Here is a 20,363-nt window from a genome sequence, read left to right as displayed (position 1 = left end):
AAGGTTTTTCTCCCATGATGACATTGGACAAACTGAGGTGTTGTGCTTTGAACGATTGGTAAGGAACAGTGCAAAATACAGATATACGTATGGTCAATATAATGATTTTGTTTTGAATGGATACATTACCAATCGATTGGTAAAAAATGAGCTATATAGTTGAACTGTATTTGAAAGTCTGCTGACCATGACGTTTCATAGAAGTTCCTTATCGTTTATAAACATAAAACTTAAAGTGAAATATACATGTATATTTACCAGTCATATGATATGATGTAAAATGTATGTACCTGTACACTGCTCTTTCCATGACATAGACTGACCAGGTGAATCCAGGTGAAATAAATGATCCCTTATTGATGTCACTGGTTAAATCCACTTCAATCAGTGTAGATGAAGGGGAGAAGACAGGTTAAATAAGTATTTTTAAGCTTTGAGACAATTGAGACATGGATTGTGTATGTGTGCCATTCAGTGGGTGAATGGGCAAGAAACATATTTAAGTGCATTTGAGCAGGGTATGGTAGTAGGTGCCAGGCGCACAGGTTTGAGTGTGTCAAGAACTGCAACGCTGCTGTGTTTTTCATGCTCAACAGTTTCCCATGTGTATCAAGAATGGTCCAACACCCAAAGGACATCCAGCCAACTTGACACAACTGTGGGAAACCTTTTAGAGTCCATGCCCTGACGAATTGAGGCTGTTCTGAGGGCAAAAGGGGGTGCAGCTCAATATTAGGAAAGTGTTCCTAAACGTTTTGTACACTGTGTATATTTACCAACAGTGGAGGTTGCCGAGGGGAGAACGGCTCATAATAATGGCACAAATGGAATGGCATCAAACACTGGAAACCATGCGTTTGATGTATTTGATACCATTCCACTGACTCCACTCCAGTCATTACCACGAGCCCATTCTCCCCAATTAAGGTGCCACCAACCGTTATAGTGACGGATGAAGAGTCTAACTGTTTCAATGTCAGTTACCTCTAATTTCATTAAGCTTTAGACTCACAAACACAACGACAGACACACATACTGTCGTGAGCGCACACAGAGTCATGCCAAACATACAGACGTGCACACACAATCATACACACACCTACATAATAAATATACAGACAGAGACACATTTTATACACGCACACACATCCATTTATTTCTTCTCTAGCCTCTACTGGTACTTTACTTGCTGGTCTCATTGCCTCTGAGGCAATATAACAACTCTATGTCGCTTTATAATGACTAAGTCATGTCTGGTGGACATGCCATAGAACACACTCGTATGCTGGCATCTACTGGATCAATGGCAGTGTCTGACCAAGTGCTGTTTGGGAGTGTGTGTGTGTTGGTGCATGTGTTCCGAGGCTCTGACACAGGCAAGCTATTCGCGCACACACACACACACACACACCTGATGCGCACAGACACACATACACACTAGATCTAGTTGGGTCTATTCAGTGGTGTTTCTGTAGCTGATCCATAGGGCTGAGAGAGCATGGGATCAGTGGTTTGTTAACAGTGCCACTGAGTAACATGGTCCCTAGGTCTGTCCATACATCCATCTGTCCCTCTTTCTTTCTGTCTGTCTGTCTGGCTGCAGGAGCCTGGTTGGTCCTCTATCCTCTAGGGGCCGCCACTGTAGGAGTATTCTGCCTTGTTGTGCATCACCAGCTTGTTGTCCACAAAGTAGAAGCTGTCGGACTGCGTCTTGTACGGGTGCAGGATCATCTCTCGCACTGCAGGGGGCGAAAGACACACAGTCACATTGTATAGATTAAAGCCAAACAAATCAAAATCACCACATACCACCACTGTCTCTGTGGTGTGTGTGTGTGTGTGTGTGTGTGTGTGTGTGTGTGTGTGTACTCACTGACATCTTCAGAGAGAGGGGGGAACTCGTAGATGTGTTCGCAGGTGTTCTTGCTACTGGGCATACAGAAGCCAAATTCAAAATCAAAGCTCTTGAGCAGCTTCTCCCTGAAGTAGTGCCTCTCAATCATCCGGAGGTTCTCTATGGGCATGTCTCCTACGGTGAACTCAACACTGAGAGTGAGCGAAGGATGGAGAGAGAGGGGCGATGAAGAGATTAAGCGAGAGAGAGTAACGGGGGTGTTTAGCAGATGTTATTGCCGGTGTAGTGAAATGCTTGTGCTTCTAGCTCCGACAGTGCAGTAATATCTAACAATTAATATCTGAAAATTTCACAACATATACCCAATACACACAAATCTAAGTAAGGAATGGAATTTAAGAAAATATACATATATGGACAAGCAATGACAGAGCGGCATGGACTAAGATACAGTATAATATTATAGAATACAGTATATACATATGAGATGAGTAATGCAAGATATGTAAACATCATTAAAGTGACTGTAAACATTATTAAAGTGACTAGTGTTCCATTTCTTAAAGTGGCCAGTGATTTCAATAAGCAGCAGCAGCCTCTAATGTGCTAGTGATGGCTATTTAACAGTCTGATGGCCTTGAGATAGAAGCTGTTTTTCATTCTCTCGGTCCCAGCTTTGATGCACCTGTATTAACCTCGCCTTCTGGATGATAGCAGGGTGAACAGGCAGTGGCTCAGATGGTTGATGTCCTTGATGATCTTTTTGGCCTTCCTGTGACATCGGGTGCTGTAGGTGTCCTGGAGGGCGGGTAGTTTGCCCCCGGTAATGCGTTCGGCAGACCGCACCAACCTCTGGAGAGCCCTGCGGTTGCGGGCGGTGTAGTTGCCGTACCAGCCGGTGATACAGCCCGACATGATGCTCTCAATTGTGCATCTCTAAAAGTTTGTGAGGGTTTTAGGTGCCTAGACAAATTTCTTCAGCCTCCTGAGGTTGAAGAGGCTCTGTTGGGCCTTGTTCACGACACTGTCAGCGTGGGTGGACCATTTCAGTTTGTCAGTGATGTGTACGCCAAGGAACTTGAAGGTTTCCACCTTCTCCACTACGGTCCCGTCAATGTGGATAGGGGGGTTCACCCTCTGCTGTTTCCTGAAGTCCACGATCATCTCCTTTGTTTTGTTGACGTTGAGTGAAAGGTTATTTTTCCTGGCACCACACTCCCAGAGCCCTCACCTCCTCCCTGTAGGCTGTCTCGTCATTGTTGGTAATCAAGCCTACTACTGTAGTGTCATCTGCAAACTTGATGATTGAGTTGGAAGCATGCTTGGCCACGCAGTCATGGGTGAACAGGGAGTACAGGAGGGAGCTAAGCACGCACCCTTGAGGGGCCCAGAGTTGAGGATCAGCGAAGTGGAGATGTTGTTACCTACATTCACCACCTGGGGGCGGCCTGTCAGGAAGTCCAGGACCCAGTTGCACAGGGCGGGGTTCAGACCCAGGGCCTCGAGCTTAATGATGAGCTTGGAGGGTAATATGGTGTTGAATGCTGAGCAATAGTCAATGAACAGCATTCTTACATAGGTATTCCTCTTGTCCAGATGGGATAGGGCAGTGTGCAGTGTAATGGCGATTGCATCGTCTGTGGATCTATTGGGGTGGTAAGCAAATTGAAGTAGGTCTAGGGTGACAGGTAAGGTAGAGGTGATATGATACTTGACTAGTCTCTCAAAGCACTTCATGATGACAGAGGTGAGTGCTACTGGGCGATAGTCATTTAGTTCAGTTACCTTTGCTTTCTTGGGTACAGGAACAGTGGTGGCCATCTTGAAGCATGTGGGGACAGCAGACTGGGATAGGGAGAGATTGAATATGTCCGTAAACACACCAGCCAGCTGGTCTGCGCATGCTCTGAGGACGCAGCTAGGGATGCCGTCTGGGCCGGCAGCCTTGCGGGGGTTAACATGCTTAAATGTCTTACTCACGTCGGCCACGGAGAAGGAGAGCCCACAGTCCTTGGTAGTGGGCCGTGTTGGTGGCACTGTGTTATCCTCAAAGCGGGCGAAGAAGGTGTTTAGCTTGTCCGGAAGCAAGACGTCGGTGTCTGCGACGTGGCTGGTTTTCCTTTTGTAGTCCATGATTGTCTGTAGACCCTGCCACTTACGTCTCATGTCTGAACCGTTGAATTGCGACTCCACTTTGTCTCTATACTCATGTTTTGCCTGTTTAATTGCCTTGCGGAGTGAGTAGCTACACTGTTTGTATTCTGCCATATTCCCAGTCACCTTGCCATGGTTAAATGCGGTGGTTCGCGCTTTCAGTTTTGCGCGAATGCTGCCATCTATTCACGGTTTCTGGTTAGGGTAGGTTTTAAATGTCACAGTGGGCACAACATCTCCTATACACTTCCTGATAAACTCAGTCACTGTTTCAGTGTATTCGTCAAAATTATTTTCGCAAGCTACCCAGAACATATCCCAGTCCGCGTGATCAAAACAATCTTGAAGCGTGGATTCCGTTTGGTCAGACCAGCGTTGAATAGTCTTTAGAACGGGTACTTCCTGTTTGAGTTTCTGCCTATAGGAAGGGAGGAGCAAAATGGAGTCATGGTCAGATTTGCCGAAAGGAGGGCGGCGAGGGCCTTATAACCATCCCGGAAGTTCGAATAGCAATGGTCGAGAATTTTAGTAGCCCGTGTACAACAGTCGATATGTTGATAGATCTTCGGCAGCCTAGTCCTCAAATTTGCTTTGTTAAGATCCCCGGCTACAATAAATGCAGCCTCAGGATATATGGTTTCCAGTTTGCATAAAGTCCAGTGAGGTTCTTTAAGGGCTGTCATGGTATCGGCTTGAGGGGGGATATACACGGCCGTGACTATAACCTAAGAAAATTATCTTGGGAGATAATACGGTCTGCATTTGATTGTGAGGTATTCTAGGTCGGGTGAACAAAAGGACTTGAGTTCCTGTATGTTACACCATGGGTCATTAATCATGGAACACACACCTCCGCCCTTCTGCTTCCTGGAGAGATAAGATATTTCTGTCTGCGCGATGAACTGAGAACCCATCTGGCTGGACCGATTTCGACAGAATATCCAGAGAGAGCCATGTTTCCATGAAAGAAAGTATGTTACAGGCCCTGATGTCTCTCTGGAAAGAAATCCTTGCCCTGGGCTCGTCGACCTTGTTATACAAAGACTGAACATTAGCGAGTAATATACTTGGAAGCGGTGGGTGGTGGGCGCGCCTCCTAAGTCGAACCAGTAGGCCGCTCTGAGTGCCTCTCCTCTGCCGGCGATGTTTTGGGTCAGCCGCTGGAATCAGTTCAATTGCCCTGGGGAGAGCAAACAAAGGATCTGCTTCGGGAAAGTCATATTTCTGGTCTTAATGCTGTTGAGTTACCGTCGCTCTGATATCCAATAGTTTTTCCCGGCTGTATGTAATGATACAAAACACTTTCTGAGCTAATAATGTAAAAAATAATACATAAAAAATACTTCCGTATGAGAGGTTAGACTTGAGGTTGGACTTACGTGGCACCAACTTCTCTTAGCCGGAGGAAGGCAGGGGTGAACTGGTAGCGGACAAACCTTCCGGTGTATGGATCAATGGCCCTTTTATCTCCTGCTTTATCTACACAGAGAGAGAGAGAGAGAGAGAGAGAGCATAAGAGAGAGAGAGCTAAGGTAACACTCACCCTCCTCTTCGATCGCCTAGGCCAGGGTTTCCCAAACTCGGTCCTGGGGCTCCCCTGGGTGCACGTTTTGGTTTTTGCCCTAACGCTACACAGCTGATTCAAATAACCAACTCAGGATCAAGCTTTGATTATTTGAATCAGCTGTGGGAAACCCTGGCAACGCCCCCAATCAAGGCTAGCGGGAAGGTTCCTGTCTTTTTCTGTGGCTAAACCAACTAGGCTCATAATTTAACCTCTACGGGATCGGTGTCCCGTATGCGGGACGGTTGAGCTAACATGCGCTAATGTTATTAGCATGACTGTTGTAAGTAACAGCAAACGTATTTTCTTGTTAATCTAACTGCACTGTCCAATTTATAGTAGCTTTACAGTGAAGAAATACCATGCTATTGTTTGAGGAGAGTGCACAACAACAGAAAACTTATCACGGCAACTGGTTTGATACATTCACCTTTGAAGGTAAATAATGTACTTACATTCAGTAATCTTGCTCTGATTTGTCATCCTAAGGGTCCCAGACATAAAATGTAGCATAGTTTTGTTTGATCAAATCAATCTTTATATTCAAAATGTAGGAACTGGGTTCTACAGTTTGAACACCTGCTGTCTCTGGCTCCACACCCACCCCGCCCGGCCATCTGATGGCTAATGATCCATCATGTATGACATCCTGGGAGTGTGTAAACTTACATTTTGTAATACCATATCATTTTTGTATGTTCTCTATAGTTGTATACTTGAAAATGTATCAATTGACCAATTCTGCACTTTTGGGCAGACTTGATACAGAATAGTCCAGTATTGCAATGCTTCACTGGATCAATCTGAAACTTTGCACACACACTGCTGCCATCTAGGGGCCAATTGCGCCTAAACTGCAATATTATATTGTGGCCTTTCTCTTGCATTTCAAAGATGATGGAACATCTTTACCAGATCTAATGTGTTATATTATCCTACATTCATTTCACATTTCCACAAACTTCAAAGTGTTTCCTTTCAAATGGTATCAAGAATATGCATATATATCCTTGCTTCAGGTCCTGAGCTACAGGCAGTTAGATTTGGGTGTCATTTAGGTGAAAATGGAAAAAAAGGGTCTGATCCTTAAGAGGTTAACAATTTTATTTGTGTTTACCGATGGCATATAAGTTTGTTATTAAGGCACATGAAAGTTCACATATTCCAGAAGGCCTTTCTGTCAAAAATCGAATTTTGATTAAAACAAAAAAGAAACGTTCAAATGCCTATCCTGTGAAGTAGTGACGTGCGACATACGCCTACCTTCTTGAAACGGGTCACATTTAGCAGTAAGTTCTTCTAAAACTGAAAAGGGATAACTTCTAAATGTTATGCAGCGAAAACAGCCAAATAGATCAAAATTGGACTTTAGTAACCATACTGTGGGCTTATTACAATACATAAATCATGACGGATTTGACGAATATCCACTTTGTTGGATCAGATTTGTTGAATGTCCGCCAAATCCGGCATCCTTCTTCTATCCCCCAAGGTCTGTGTTCCATTGACCTCTTTACCACATCTATGCAATGGAATGTATTTTTTGTAATGTCTATTGAGTTGAATCAACAAATCACAGCACCTATTTTAACATATATTCTACTTCATGCTTTGCTCCTATGGTTACACTCGCAATGACAGTCCACCCATTACACCATCATTGACTTGAATGGTGATGCCCGTTCTATTCATTCTATACTGAACAAAAATATAAATGCAACATGTAAAGTGTTGGTCCCATGTTTCATGACCTGAAATATAAGTTCGCAGAAATTGTCCATACGCACAAAAAGCTAATTTCTCTCAACTTTTGTGCACAAATTTGTTTACATCCCTGCTAGTGAGCATTTATCCTTTGCCAAGATAATCCATCCACATGACAGGTGTGGCATATCAAGAAGCTGCTTAAACTGCATGATTATTACACAGGTGCACCTTGTGTTGGGACAATAAAAGGACACTCTAAAATGTGCAGTTTTGTCACACAACACAATGCCATAGATGTCTCAAGTTTTGAGGGAGCGTGCAATTGGTATGCTGACTGCAGGGCTGTTGCCAGATAATGGAATGTTCATATCTCTACCATAAGCCACCTTCAATGTTGTTTTAGAGAATATTGCAGTATGTCCAACCGGTCTCACAACCGCAGACGACGTGTAACCACGCCAGCCCAGAACCTCCACATTAGTCTTCTTCACTTGCGGGATCGTCTGAGACCAGCCAGCTGGACAGCTGATGAAACTGAGTGTTTATGTCTGTGATAAAGCCCTTTTGAGGGGAAACACTCATTCTGATTGACTGGGCCTGGCTCCCCATGGGTGGGCCTGGGAGGGCAAAGGCCCACCCACTTGGGAGCCAGGCCCACCCATGGCTGCGCCCCTGCCGAGTCATGTGAAATCCATAGACTAGGGCCTAATGAATGTATTTAAATTGATTGATTTCCTTATAAAATCAGCAAAAAAAGATGTGTAAATATTTGTATGAGCATAACAAGATTCAACAACTGAGACATAAACTGAACAAGTTCCACAGACATGTGACTAAGAGAAATTGAATAATGTGTCCCTGAACAAAGGGGGGGTCAAAATCAAAAGTAACAGTCAGTATCTGGTGTGGCCACCAGCTGCATTAAGTACTGCAGTGCATCTCCTACTCATGGACTGCACCAGATTTGTCAGTTCTTTGTGTGAGATGTTACCCCACTCTTCCAACAAGGCACCTGCAAGTTCCCTGACATTTCTGGGGGGAATGGCCCTAGCCCTCACCCTCTGATCCAACAGGTCCCAGACGTGCTCAATGGGATTGAGATCCGGGCTCTAAACGCGAATGCGACCATCACCCCCGGTGAGACAAAACCGCGACTCGTCAGTGAAGAGCACTTTTTGCCAGTCCTGTCTGGTACAGCGACGGTGGGTTTGTGCCCATAGGGGACGTATTTGCCGGTGATGTCTGGTGAGGACCTGCCTTACAACAGGTCTACAAGCCCTCAGTCCAGCCTCTTTCAGCCTATTGCAGACAGTCTGAGCACTGATGGAGGGATTGTGCATTCCTGGTGTAACTCGGGCAGTTGTTGTTGCCATCCATCCCGCAGGTGTAATGTTCGGATGTACCGATCCTGTGCAGGTGTTGTTACACGTGGTCTGCCACTGCGAGGACAATCAGCTGTCCGTCCTGTCTCCCTGTAGCGCTGTCTTAGGCGTCTCACAGTACGGACATTGCAATGTATTGCCCTGGCCACATCTGCAGTCCTCATGGCTCCCTGCAGCATGCCTAAGGCACGTTCACGCAGATGAGCAGGGACCCTGGGCATCTTTCTTTTGGTGTTTTTCAGAGTCAGTAGAAAGGCCTCTTTAGTGTCACAACACTGACCTTGTTTTTTTTATTGATATACATTTTTTCGTTATTATTATTTTAATTGTATGATTATTATTATTCTTATTCTTCTTCTTCTTCTTCTTCTTCTTCTTCTTCTTCTTCTTTCTTCTTCTTCTTCTTCTTCTTCTTCTTATTAATATTATTATTATTATTATTATTAAAAAAAAGATTTTTTAAAAATTGGGGGAGGGGGGGGGGGTAGATCAGCTTAATATTGCAGATAGATTGTAAGTTCCATGAATGTAATTGTCTGCATCACTTCCAATCGCCCATGTTTTTTATATATATATATATTCCCCTTTATTACTTTCCAACCCCGCCACCCTATCCCTACTTGGGGTAAACTAGTGAACAACAATGCTTAGGCCTCTACTTGCAGCTTATATGTACTATCTATATTTTATGGACACAGTCAATTTTACAATAATTATATTTTGTTTGTTTTTTTCTCCAGAACTTCTTCTACTCTCTACCTCTCCGATCATTTTCATGATGTCCATCCGGTTTGCTTCTATATGCCATATCTTTCTAACTGTGCTCTTTCCCAAAAGCTCCCAACATACAACCTATATACTTATTATGGACACAGTATGCTTACATTATTAGTTATCTTGTTATTATTTTGTTGTTAGTTGTTATTAGTCCCATCCTTCAAAATCCATTCAACACCTCCCATCTATCTCTTAACACCATCCATATAGGATTTCTATTTGCCATATATATTTCCACTGTACTGTGATGTTTTACAAAAATTCTGAACCTTTCTATTCTCTTTGTTTCAACAGATTGTGAATTAAAAATAAACATTTTTGCTAAAAGTATTATAATATTATTGATCGATTGACTATGACTTTTCAGATCACCCAGTAATGCTATCTGCAAGGTTAGCTCCAGGTAAATATTGCAATCCTTTAGCCATTCCTGGACCTGTGTCCAAAAACAAGCTACAAATGGACAGTACCAAAACAAATGAACTAATGATTCTGTCTCTTCGCAGCAAAATCTGCAGAGCTGGGAAGATTGCATCCCCCATATAAATAACATTCTATTGGTAGCAATAATTGTATATAACAATTTAAATTGAAAGATTCCAATTTTTGAATCCGGTGTCGTTTCATGTATCAGTTCATAAACACTATGCCATGTAATCGGTACGTCAAAAATCTCTTCCCAACTATTTTGAAATCTATATGGGACGGCTGTCAATCCTTTGGTCCTTAAATGAAACAGATATACTTTTTTATTTATCACAGTTTTCCTTAACCAATTATGTTCTTTAATGCAAGGCCGACAGACAAGTTCCTTATTTTCTCTCCCTTCCACTTTCCTCTTCCATTTTTTTGTGGTAAGGCTGCAATTATTTGGTTGTAATTTTGGGTCGAGCAGACATTTCCATATGTTTTTGTTAGCTGCATGTGCGACATAACTCCACCAGTCCTACCGATGATATCATTTATGAAGATTATACCTTTAAAAAAAATGTTTTTGTTATCAATTAGTATATTTGAGTTTAACCACAATATTTGTTGCATTATTTGTTCTGTCGTTTCTGGAGGATTAAATTGAAATTGCAACCAACATTCTATGGCTTGTTTTAGAAATAGTGATATTTGGGATATGATTTCCTTTTCAAATAACTGAAAGTGAGTGGTTGTAATCTGAATAAAGGGAAAAAGGCCATTGGGTGAGACAATCTTACTAATTTGCTAGTGAACCAGTTCGGAAGTATAACTTTTGTATGACTGAAGCTTTTAGTGATAGGTCTAATGCTTTAATATTTAATAATTCCTGTCCTCCGAATTCATATTCATTATATAAATAGGCCCGTTTATTTTTGTCTGGCTTGCCGTTCCAAATAAAATGGAATATTTTTTTCTCATATAATTGAAAAAAAACTGTTCGCTAGGCGTAGGCAAGACCATAAGCAAATAGGTAAACTGGGATAATACTAAAGAGTTAATCAGGGTGATTTTTCCACAAATTGACAGGTATTTACCTTTCCATGGTAGCAAGATCTTCTCTATTTTTGCTGACTTTCTATTATAATTTATTGAAGTAAGATCATTTATTTCCTTTGGGATATGTATTCCGAGTATATCCAAATCACCATCAGACCATTTTATTGGTAAACTACATTGTAATGTACATTTTTTATTTTTTAGTGATCCAATACGTAATATAGTACATTTGTCATAATTTGGTTGTAATCCAGAGCGGTTAGAAAATGTATCTAGATCCTCTATGAGGCTGTGTAGGGATTCTAGTTGTGGATTTAAAAGAAAACATGAATCATCAGCGTACAATGACACCTTTGTTTAAGCCCTGGATTTCTAATCCTCTGATATTATTGTTGGATCTGATTTTAATAGCTAACATCTCAACGGCCACAATAAATAGATATGCCGATAGTGGACAACCTTGTTTCACTCCTCTTGACAGTTTAAAACTTTCTGAGAAATAGCCATTATTTACTATTTTACACCTAGGGTTACTATGCATGATTTTGACCCATTTTATAAGAGATTCTCCAAAATTGAAATGCTCCAGGCATTTATATATAAACCCCAGTCATACTTTATCAAATGCCTTTTCGAAGTCTGCTATGAATAGCAGGCCTGGTTTCCCAGATTTTCCATAATGTTCTATTGTTCCCAATACTTGCCTTATATTATCTCCAATGTATCTTCCATGTAAAAAACCTGTCTGATTAGAATGAATAATATCTGACAATACCTTTTTAATTCTATGCACTATACATTTTACTAGAATTTTTGCATCACAACACTGAGTCTCCAATTTTTGAAATAGACTGGATCTTTATATTTTCCACTTGTATCCTGTTTCAGTAATAATGAGATCAGACCTTCTTCTTGAGTGTCAGATAATCTACCATTTACATAGGAGTGGTTAAAACATGCTAATAATGGTCCTCTTAGTATATCAAAAAAGGTTTGGTATACATCGACTGGTATGCCATCCAACCCTGGAGTTTTCCCGGACTTAAAGTCTTTATTTGCATCCAGAAGTTCCTCCTCTGTAATTTCACCTTCACAGGAGTCTTTCTGTATGGCTGTTAATTTTACATTATCAATAGAAAAAAAATCTCTACAATTAGCTTCAGTTAGAGGAGATGGAGGTGACTGAAACGAAAACATATGCTTAAAGTTTCCTCCTTCAAAATATAATTTGGTGAATCATGGGTGACTCCGTCAATTTTAACCAGTTTCATTAAGTTATTTTTGGTAGCATTCCTATGTTGAAGATAAAAAAATAATTTTGTGCATTTTTCCCCATTTTCCATCCAGTTTGCTTTATTTTTATAATATATTACACTTCATCTTTCTTGAATAAGTTTCTCCATTTCTTTTAGTTTTTCCTCTAATTTATTCTGAGCCTCTATGTTACAGTTTTTATTGCCATCTATCTGTTCTGTTAGACTTTCTATTTCCTTTGTTAGTATAAACTCTTTTGACCTAAATTGCTTTTGTTTTCGAGATGAGTACTGAATTGCATGGCCTCTAAAGGCACATTTAAAGGTGTCCCATACAGTAAGGGGATTTGCTGTACCTATGTTATGTCGGAAAAAGTCAGTTATAAATTCCTTTGTCCTAGTTACAAATAAATTATCATCCAAAAGGCTTTGATTAAATTTCCAATATCATCGCCCACGTGGAAATTCAGTAAGAGTAATGTATATGCCAATTAAATGATGGACCGCATTCTGTCCCCTATACTTTTTTAACTTTTGGTGCCAACGAGAATGACATAAGATAGAAGTCAAGACGACTAGCTTGATTGCGTCTCCGCCATGTATATCTCACTAGATCAGGATATTTAAGCCTCCATATATCTACTAGTTCTAATGTATCCATGACATTCACAATTTCCTTAAGAGCATGTGGGTGATTGTTTGTGGTGTGATTTCTTTACGGTCCATTGAGCTATTTAAAACAGTATTATAATCCCCCACCATAATAAAACTGTCCTGAATTGCTTGCAGGGTTGATCATTTATTATATATATTTTCAAAGAAGTGTGGATCATCATTATTTGGTCGATAAAGGTTAATGAGCCATATCTGTTTATGGTCCAATAACATATTTAAAATAATCCATCTACCTTGTGTATATATTTGGACAATTTGCACATTCGGATCGAAATTACTATTAATTAATATCATCACCCCTTTTTAATTTATTTGCCCATGGGAGAAGTATATTTTGCCTCCCCATTCCTTTTTCCACGCAACTTCATCTCGAATTGTTGAATGAGTTTCCTGTAAACAATAGATATTATATTCCTTCTCTTTGAGCCATGTAAATATTGTTCTTCTTTTGTTATTATCAGCTAAGCCATTACAATTATAACTGGCTATACTTATTTCACCATACACCATAATGAGATACAAGTTTCAAGTCTATTTATCATTATACAGTGGGGAAAAAAAGTATTTAGTCAGCCACCAATTGTGCAAGTTCTCCCACTTAAAAAGATGAGAGAGGCCTGTAATTTTCATCATACACGTCAACTATGACAGACAAATTCAGAAAAAAAAATCCAGAAAATCACATTGTAGGATTTTTTATGAATTTATTTGCAAATTATGGTGGAAAATAAGTATTTGGTCACCTACAAACAAGCAAGATTTCTGGCTCTCACAGACCTGTAACTTCTTCTTTAAGAGGCTCCTCTGTCCTCCACTCGTTACCTGTAGTAATGGCACCTGTTTGAACTTGTTATCAGTATAAAAGACACCTGTCCACAACCTCAAACAGTCACACGCCAAACTCCACTATGGCCAAGACCAAAGAGCTGTCAAAGGACACCAGAAACAAAATTGTAGACCTGCACCAGGCTGGGAAGACTGAATCTGTAATAGGTAAGCAGCTTGGTTTGAAGAAATCAACTGTGGGAGCAATTATTAGGAAATGGAAGACATACAAGACCACTGATAATCTCCCTCGATCTGGGGCTCCACGCAATATCTCACCCCGTGGGGTCAAAATGATCACAAGAACGGTGAGCAAAAATCCAAGAACCACGCGGGGGGACCTAGTGAATGACCTGCAGAGAGCTGGGACCAAAGTAACAAAGCCTACCATCAGTAACACACTACGCCGCCAGGTACTCAAATCCTGCAGTGCCAGACGTGTCCCCCTGCTTAAGACAGTACATGTCCAGGCCCGTCTGAAGTTTGCTAGAGTGCATTTGGATGATCCAGAAGAGGATTGGGAGAATGTCATATGGTCAGATGAAACCAAAATATAACTTTTTGGTAAAAACTCAACTCGTCGTGTTTGGAGGACAAAGAATGCTGAGTTGCATCCAAAGAACACCATACCTACTGTGAAGCATAGGGGTGGAAACATCATGCTTTGGGGCTGTTTTTCTGCAAAGGGACCAGGACGACTGATCCGTGTAAAGGAAAGAATGAATGGGGCCATGTATCGTGAGATTTTGAGTGAAAACCTCCTTCCATCAGCAAGGGCATTGAAGATGAAACGTAGCTGGGTCTTTCAGCATGACAATGATCCCAAACACACCGCCCAGGCAACGAAGGAGTGGCTTCGTAAGAAGCATTTCAAGGTCCTGGAGTGGCCTAGCCAGACTCCAGATCTCAACCCCATAGAACATCTTTGGAGGGAGTTGAAAGTCCGTGTTGCCCAGCGACAGCCGCAAAACATCACTGCTCTAGAGGAGATCTGCATGGAGGAATGGGTCAAAATACCAGCAACAGTGTGTGAAAACCTTGTGAAGACTTACAGAAAACATTTGACCTGTGTCATTGCCAACAAAGGGTATATAACAAAGTATTGACAAACTTTTGTTATTGACCAAATACTTATTTTCCACCATAATTTGCAAATAAATTCATTACAAATCCTACAATGTGATTTTCTTGATTTTTTTCCTCCTTTTGTCTGTCATAGTTGACGTGTACCTATGATGAAAATTACAGGCCTCTCTCATCTTTTTAAGTGGGAGAACTTGCACAATTGGTGGCTGACTAAAAACTTTTTTTCCCCACTGTATATGTTTGTAAATTTACCAATAAAAAATACCGTAATGATTGAGTGTCCATATAGCTGTACCGTGATATTTGCATTGCTACTAAGTAACCCTTCAATTGTTCTCCACTAATTCCCCCGCTAAAGCCCCTCCCTATCCGAAGTTGAGCCGTCATCCCAGTGATCGGCATCCCACCCACGTCCCTCCGTATCCCAAAGGCCCCGAGAGGCCAGGACCCATCCATCGAAAACAGCACACAGTGCCACCCACAAAACAGAAGCAGATTTACCGCAGTCAGACCTTTAATTATTTTGTGCCACAATGATAAACCCCCTCTCTGATTGTCCGAGTGTGACCCCCTCCCCATGGGTTACTGCAGCCGGTGTTGCCAGCACTGCCACTACCTAAGTGGGGTTACCCCACCGGAATCCCCACCGGCTAGGTACAAGGTCGTCAAGGTTCTCATTAGCAGCTTTGAGAATTTCCTTGTATATAATGCTCTCCCATCAGGGGGCTCTGGCTTTGTAGGACCAAACCTGCCAGGCAGGCTCAGAATCTTGAGGGGGCGATGCTGCTCAAGTAGGTCTCTGACCGCATTTATTTCTCTGTTTAGGCTGCATACTCACAGCAGGTCCATAAAACAGATAGGAACTTATCTTTGGTGTATGGGTCGCTCAGGTGGGTGTCCAGGATATAGGGTTGGGGATCTTTCCATCATATGATAGGACAATAAAAAATTAGATTAGATGTATACTATATTTAAAAATGTATATCCCTCATCTACACAAAATTGAAAGCTCTCTCTCACTACCCCTGCTCATAGACCTCCGTCGGCTCTGGGATATGCAACCATTTCCCCTCTCACTCACTTAACGGCGCACCTTTCCAAACACAAAAATGCACACCACATGGTTGACTGCTGAGGAAATGGGCCGAGCGCGAAAACGCACCCGCATCCACACCTGCCGCAAGGGGGAAAGGACGCCAGGGAGAAGACAGTACTAACCACAACAACAGTCCGCCAAAACAACAATTGCCCGCCAAAAAGCCATGTTCTAATTAGTTGTATTTGAAGATGTATTATTCTGCTTGTTATTTTTTCTTGTTATATCGTTTTATCCTTTCACAAAATACTATACTTACTATAAATGTTCTTTAATATTAGTATCATTGCTAGTATTGGGTGTTCCATTATTCAGCTCCTCTATTACAACTTTTAGAATAGCCATAGAGTAGTCTTTGTGTCTCTGAACATTTGGTTGTCGATATACAGTTTATCTACCACCAGTGCAACACGTTTCCCTTTTAATCTATTTTCCTTGAAGATTGGATACACAACTTTGCGCCTTTCTGCAATCTCCCTCGTGAACTGATCATTCATGCCTATTTTCGTGCCAGCAAGTCTTTTCCCAAGGCTTTTTACCATTGCTTTATCCTTAAAGAATGCTAATTTGGCAACGATTGGGCGCTCATATTTCTTTCCTCTTTGTCTGAAACGGTGATTTTATCGACAGCCTCGAGTGGTATTTGAAGCGCTGTATGCAGGAAATCCTTCAGAACACTCTCTGTTATTGCTCCCTCCTTTTCCTGAATACCCGTAAGTACTACATTTTCTCTCATCGATCTAGTTTGGATGTCTAGTAAGGTTTCTCTCAGAAGGTTGTTCTCCTTTTTAAGTTCCCTAATGTCCGTTTCCATCTTAGAGACTGTCACTTGTAATTTTATGGTTTCTTTCTCCATTAACGCAGCTTTTTCGTCACTCATTTCAAGACTCGCTTTCAACTCTTTTATGTCTTTACTGACCAATTCTAGTATGCCCAATTTGTCATTTATCGACTTCAACAGGTCGCTTTCCACACTTACCAGACCCAGTGGTGAAAAGCATATATCATCTGTATCAGTCTACAAGTCATGTTTTCTCTTGGGGATTGGTTCTCCTCGTTTATCTTCCGCCATGTTTGGGTGTTGCGTGTTGTTGTAATATTTGTCGATATATTTCTCTAGCCTTATGATTTGTTTTGTGTTATTATCCAGATTGAATTTTATTATCTGCGAATATATGAAATGCTAATATTTAGTCTAACTAACTGATTTTGAATATTATGTTTTTATCTTGAGGTGGTTTGTACCACTTTCTAATCAATACGCCATCTTGTCTCTCTCTCTCTCGGTTAGCCTCTCTGTAATGAGTGTGACCTTAATTGCCTACCGTCTATAAGCTGTTAGTGTCTTAACGACCATTCCACAGGTGCATGTTCGTTAATTGTTTATGGTTCATTGAACAAGCATGGGAAACAGTGTTTAAACCCTTTACAATGAAGATCTGTGAAGTTATTTTGATTTTTCAAATTATCTTGGAAAGACAGGGTCCTGAAAAAGGGACGTTTCTTTTTTTGCTGAGTTTATTAACTGTAACTTAGTAAAATCGTTGAAATTGTTGCATGTTGCATTTATATTTTTGTTCAGTATATTTCTGTGCCAGCACATGCAGTCAGGAGCGGAAGAGAGGAGAAAATGATAGTTTCTGTTGCTATTCTAACAGTTATTGCAGTGTTTTTTTTATAGATTAGATTAGTTTATTAGTCACATGCACACGGTCACAGGGAAATTCTTATGCTCCGAGCTCCAATAGTGCAGGTAAAAAAAAAAGAGAAGTGAATGAGACAATAATACTAATAATAATAATAATAATTATTATTATTATATATACACATTTAGAACTGTAGCAATGATACATGTCCATAGGGGGAGCAGCAAGGGGTGGGTAGTCAATCAGTTCAGTTAATTTTTCTTGGGCATGGGGATGAAAGTGGACATCTTGAAGCAGGTGGGGATAACGGCCTAAGCTAGAGAGAGATTGAAAATGTCAGAAAACACAACAGCTAGCTGGTCTGCACATGGTCTGAGGGCGCGGCTAGGGATACCGTCTGGGCTGGCAGCCTTGCGAGGGTTAACACGCTTGAATGACTTACATACGTCCTCCGTGGAGACCGTAAGCACGTAGCCCTCGTTGTCCTCAGGGGCTCTCCTCGGCAGCTGGCTGGCCAATTACTGTCATCCAAAATTCCATGACCGTCACAGCCCTAGCCAGACCCCTGTGTGTGTGTGTGTGTCTCACCTGTATAAGGAGGTTTGGAGATTTCGAACAGCACTGTGCCTGTCTCCATGTCTCTGATCTTGAACCTGGTAAAGTCAATGCTGTACACATTCTCACCTGGATCGCACAGGTAGTCTGATGTAGAGAGAAGAGAGAGAGAGAGAGAGGAGAGGAGAGGAGAGGAGAGGAGAGGAGAGGAGAGGAGAGGAGAGGAGAGGAGAGGAGAGGAGAGGAGAGGAGAGGAGAGGAGAGGAGAGGAGAGGAGAGGAGAGGAGAGGAGAGAGAGAGAGAGAGAGAGAAAGACATAGAGGATGTTAAAATCAACACAATTACAGTGTATATACTATTTATTTTATTTCTTTATTGAAGGAAGCCTTCATCCACTGATCCCGTTTCTGTAAAGTATCTAAATAAATCCCATATGGTTGCCAATGCTGAGTGCTTAACAATAACATTGAGGTTCACACATACAGTATACCGTAAATAGGTTAGGTTACGAGGACTACACAGGGAGGAAATTACCAAAGCAATATTGTATCTTCTAAATCCACTGAAGACAGACAGCAAGATGCAAACATCCAGACTATTGCCAACTGGTTTGCATTTGTATTTATTTTCAAACAAACCTGCAAACAACTCTAAATGTATTCAAATGTGACATTTGGATAAAAATAGATAAATGTCAAAAAAATATAGAGCCGACTGTATGAGCCATACACACATTTTTACTGCCATCCCCAGGCGGTGTCACGGCTCATTAGTGTTCCCACAGACCGGCTGCTGCTGCCCTCATTTCCTGCTTCCTGTATGGCCTGGTGCCACTGGAAGGTGTAACAACAGATCTGTCACCCCTACAATAACCTGCTAAATTAACTCACCCTCTGCACCATATCTCTGTGGCACACACTGGTCTAAATCATTCATAGGCTACCTAACAAAAGAGTGGATACATAACCACCCAACAAATATGGAGACGTAATCATTTCTATATTTCAAGATCCAGTAGTAGTACCCACCCACCGCTCCCACTACAAACTCACACACAGAGATCTTGGTGACGTGGTATCGCTTCTTCCCAGAGAACAGTCATGTGGCCTCAGGTCTAAAGCAGAAATCATAGAGAAAAGTTCAGATGCTGCCGCTGACTCAAAAATAGCTCGTGATTTGTGACGGTGTGGTGTGCTGACTGTGTATTTGTATTCTTGTATGTCTGTTTTCCTGCCCTCTCTCTCTCTGTGTGTGTGTATGTACACCAGCTATGTGTGTGTGTACACAAGTTCTCTGTGTGTGTGTGAGCTGTGACACCGTCTGGTGATGGCAGGAAGGATTAAAGCAGTAAAAAATTACTCAAAGTGTGTGTGTGTTTGTTGTAGGGATGTGTTGTGATTCAGTTTGACGTCCATGTTTCTCCCAGACTGCTGGTGCTAGCGGTCTTACATCATGACATTACTGTTCCTATCACTCCTCTCGCTCTCTCCCTCTCTCTCTTATAGACCTAGAGCATGACATCAAAAGCCCATCTGTTCTGAGGTTTATCCTTTCTCCGCTACCATACAACTGCTCTCCTCTACTTTCTGTCCTCTCTCCATCTTCTTCCTGTTTTCCCCTCCTCTCATCTACCCATTTTCTCTTTTCCATTCTCTCCATCTTCTCCCTAATGGCATCACCACAGTAGTGTTGGGAGCCTGTTAATCATCTCGCTACAGTAGAGCAGAGTTGTGTGTGTCTCTGTTCTCACCTCTAGATGACTAATGCAGGACACACACACATACACCAAATAAAACACCTAACACAGACAGACGTGCAAGCAAAACAGGAAACTGACAGCAAGGACAATTTACTTCAGTCCCGCTACAATAAGTCCCTTTCTCACTCTCACTCTCTCACTCTCACTCTCTCTCACACACACACACACAAACACACACAATTCCAGCTCTAACAGTACACCACACAGGGCACAGACAGGAAGTCACAGCTTACCAAAAAGGCCTTTCTCTCATCATGGTTGACAGCTTCTTTCACACTCAGAGGCTGCACTCTGTCTCCGTCACGTAGCAACCAGCCTAGCATTGTCACAACGGGCCAATCCCCTGTTTCGCTGTCCCTGCTGCACATATCAAATATTGATCTACATTTAAACTACATCTAACATTTATTCTACCGAGATACAACATTAAACCTAGATCTATAGCTGTTTCACATAATTTATAATTTATATACCCTGAATCTCATCTAATCTAAATTCATATCCGAGCATGGACCATTTCTATAGTGTACACTCCCTGGCCAGTAATGTATCATATATGGCC

General features: G+C 41.7%; 1 protein-coding gene across 1 annotated transcript in view; it reads right to left on the bottom strand.

Moving 5' to 3' along the window:
* Nucleotides 1–865: 865 nt before the first annotated feature.
* LOC121580287 (protein unc-119 homolog A-like) overlaps nt 866–20,363 on the bottom strand; it is a 47,007-nt gene continuing 27,509 nt past the window's right edge. The window contains exons 2-5 of the mRNA XM_041895346.2: nt 18,076–18,189; nt 5,389–5,488; nt 1,874–2,046; nt 866–1,739 (exon numbers count right to left, since the gene is read on the bottom strand). Coding sequence (XP_041751280.1) covers nt 1,627–1,739; nt 1,874–2,046; nt 5,389–5,488; nt 18,076–18,189 — 500 coding nt within the window. The 3' untranslated portion in view covers nt 866–1,626. The remainder of the gene's footprint in view (nt 1,740–1,873; nt 2,047–5,388; nt 5,489–18,075; nt 18,190–20,363) is intronic.

Source organism: Coregonus clupeaformis, chromosome 13, assembly GCF_020615455.1.
Source record: "Coregonus clupeaformis isolate EN_2021a chromosome 13, ASM2061545v1, whole genome shotgun sequence".
In the NCBI taxonomy this organism is placed as follows: domain Eukaryota; kingdom Metazoa; phylum Chordata; class Actinopteri; order Salmoniformes; family Salmonidae; genus Coregonus; species Coregonus clupeaformis.
This window is presented reverse-complemented; position numbering and strand designations above follow the sequence as displayed.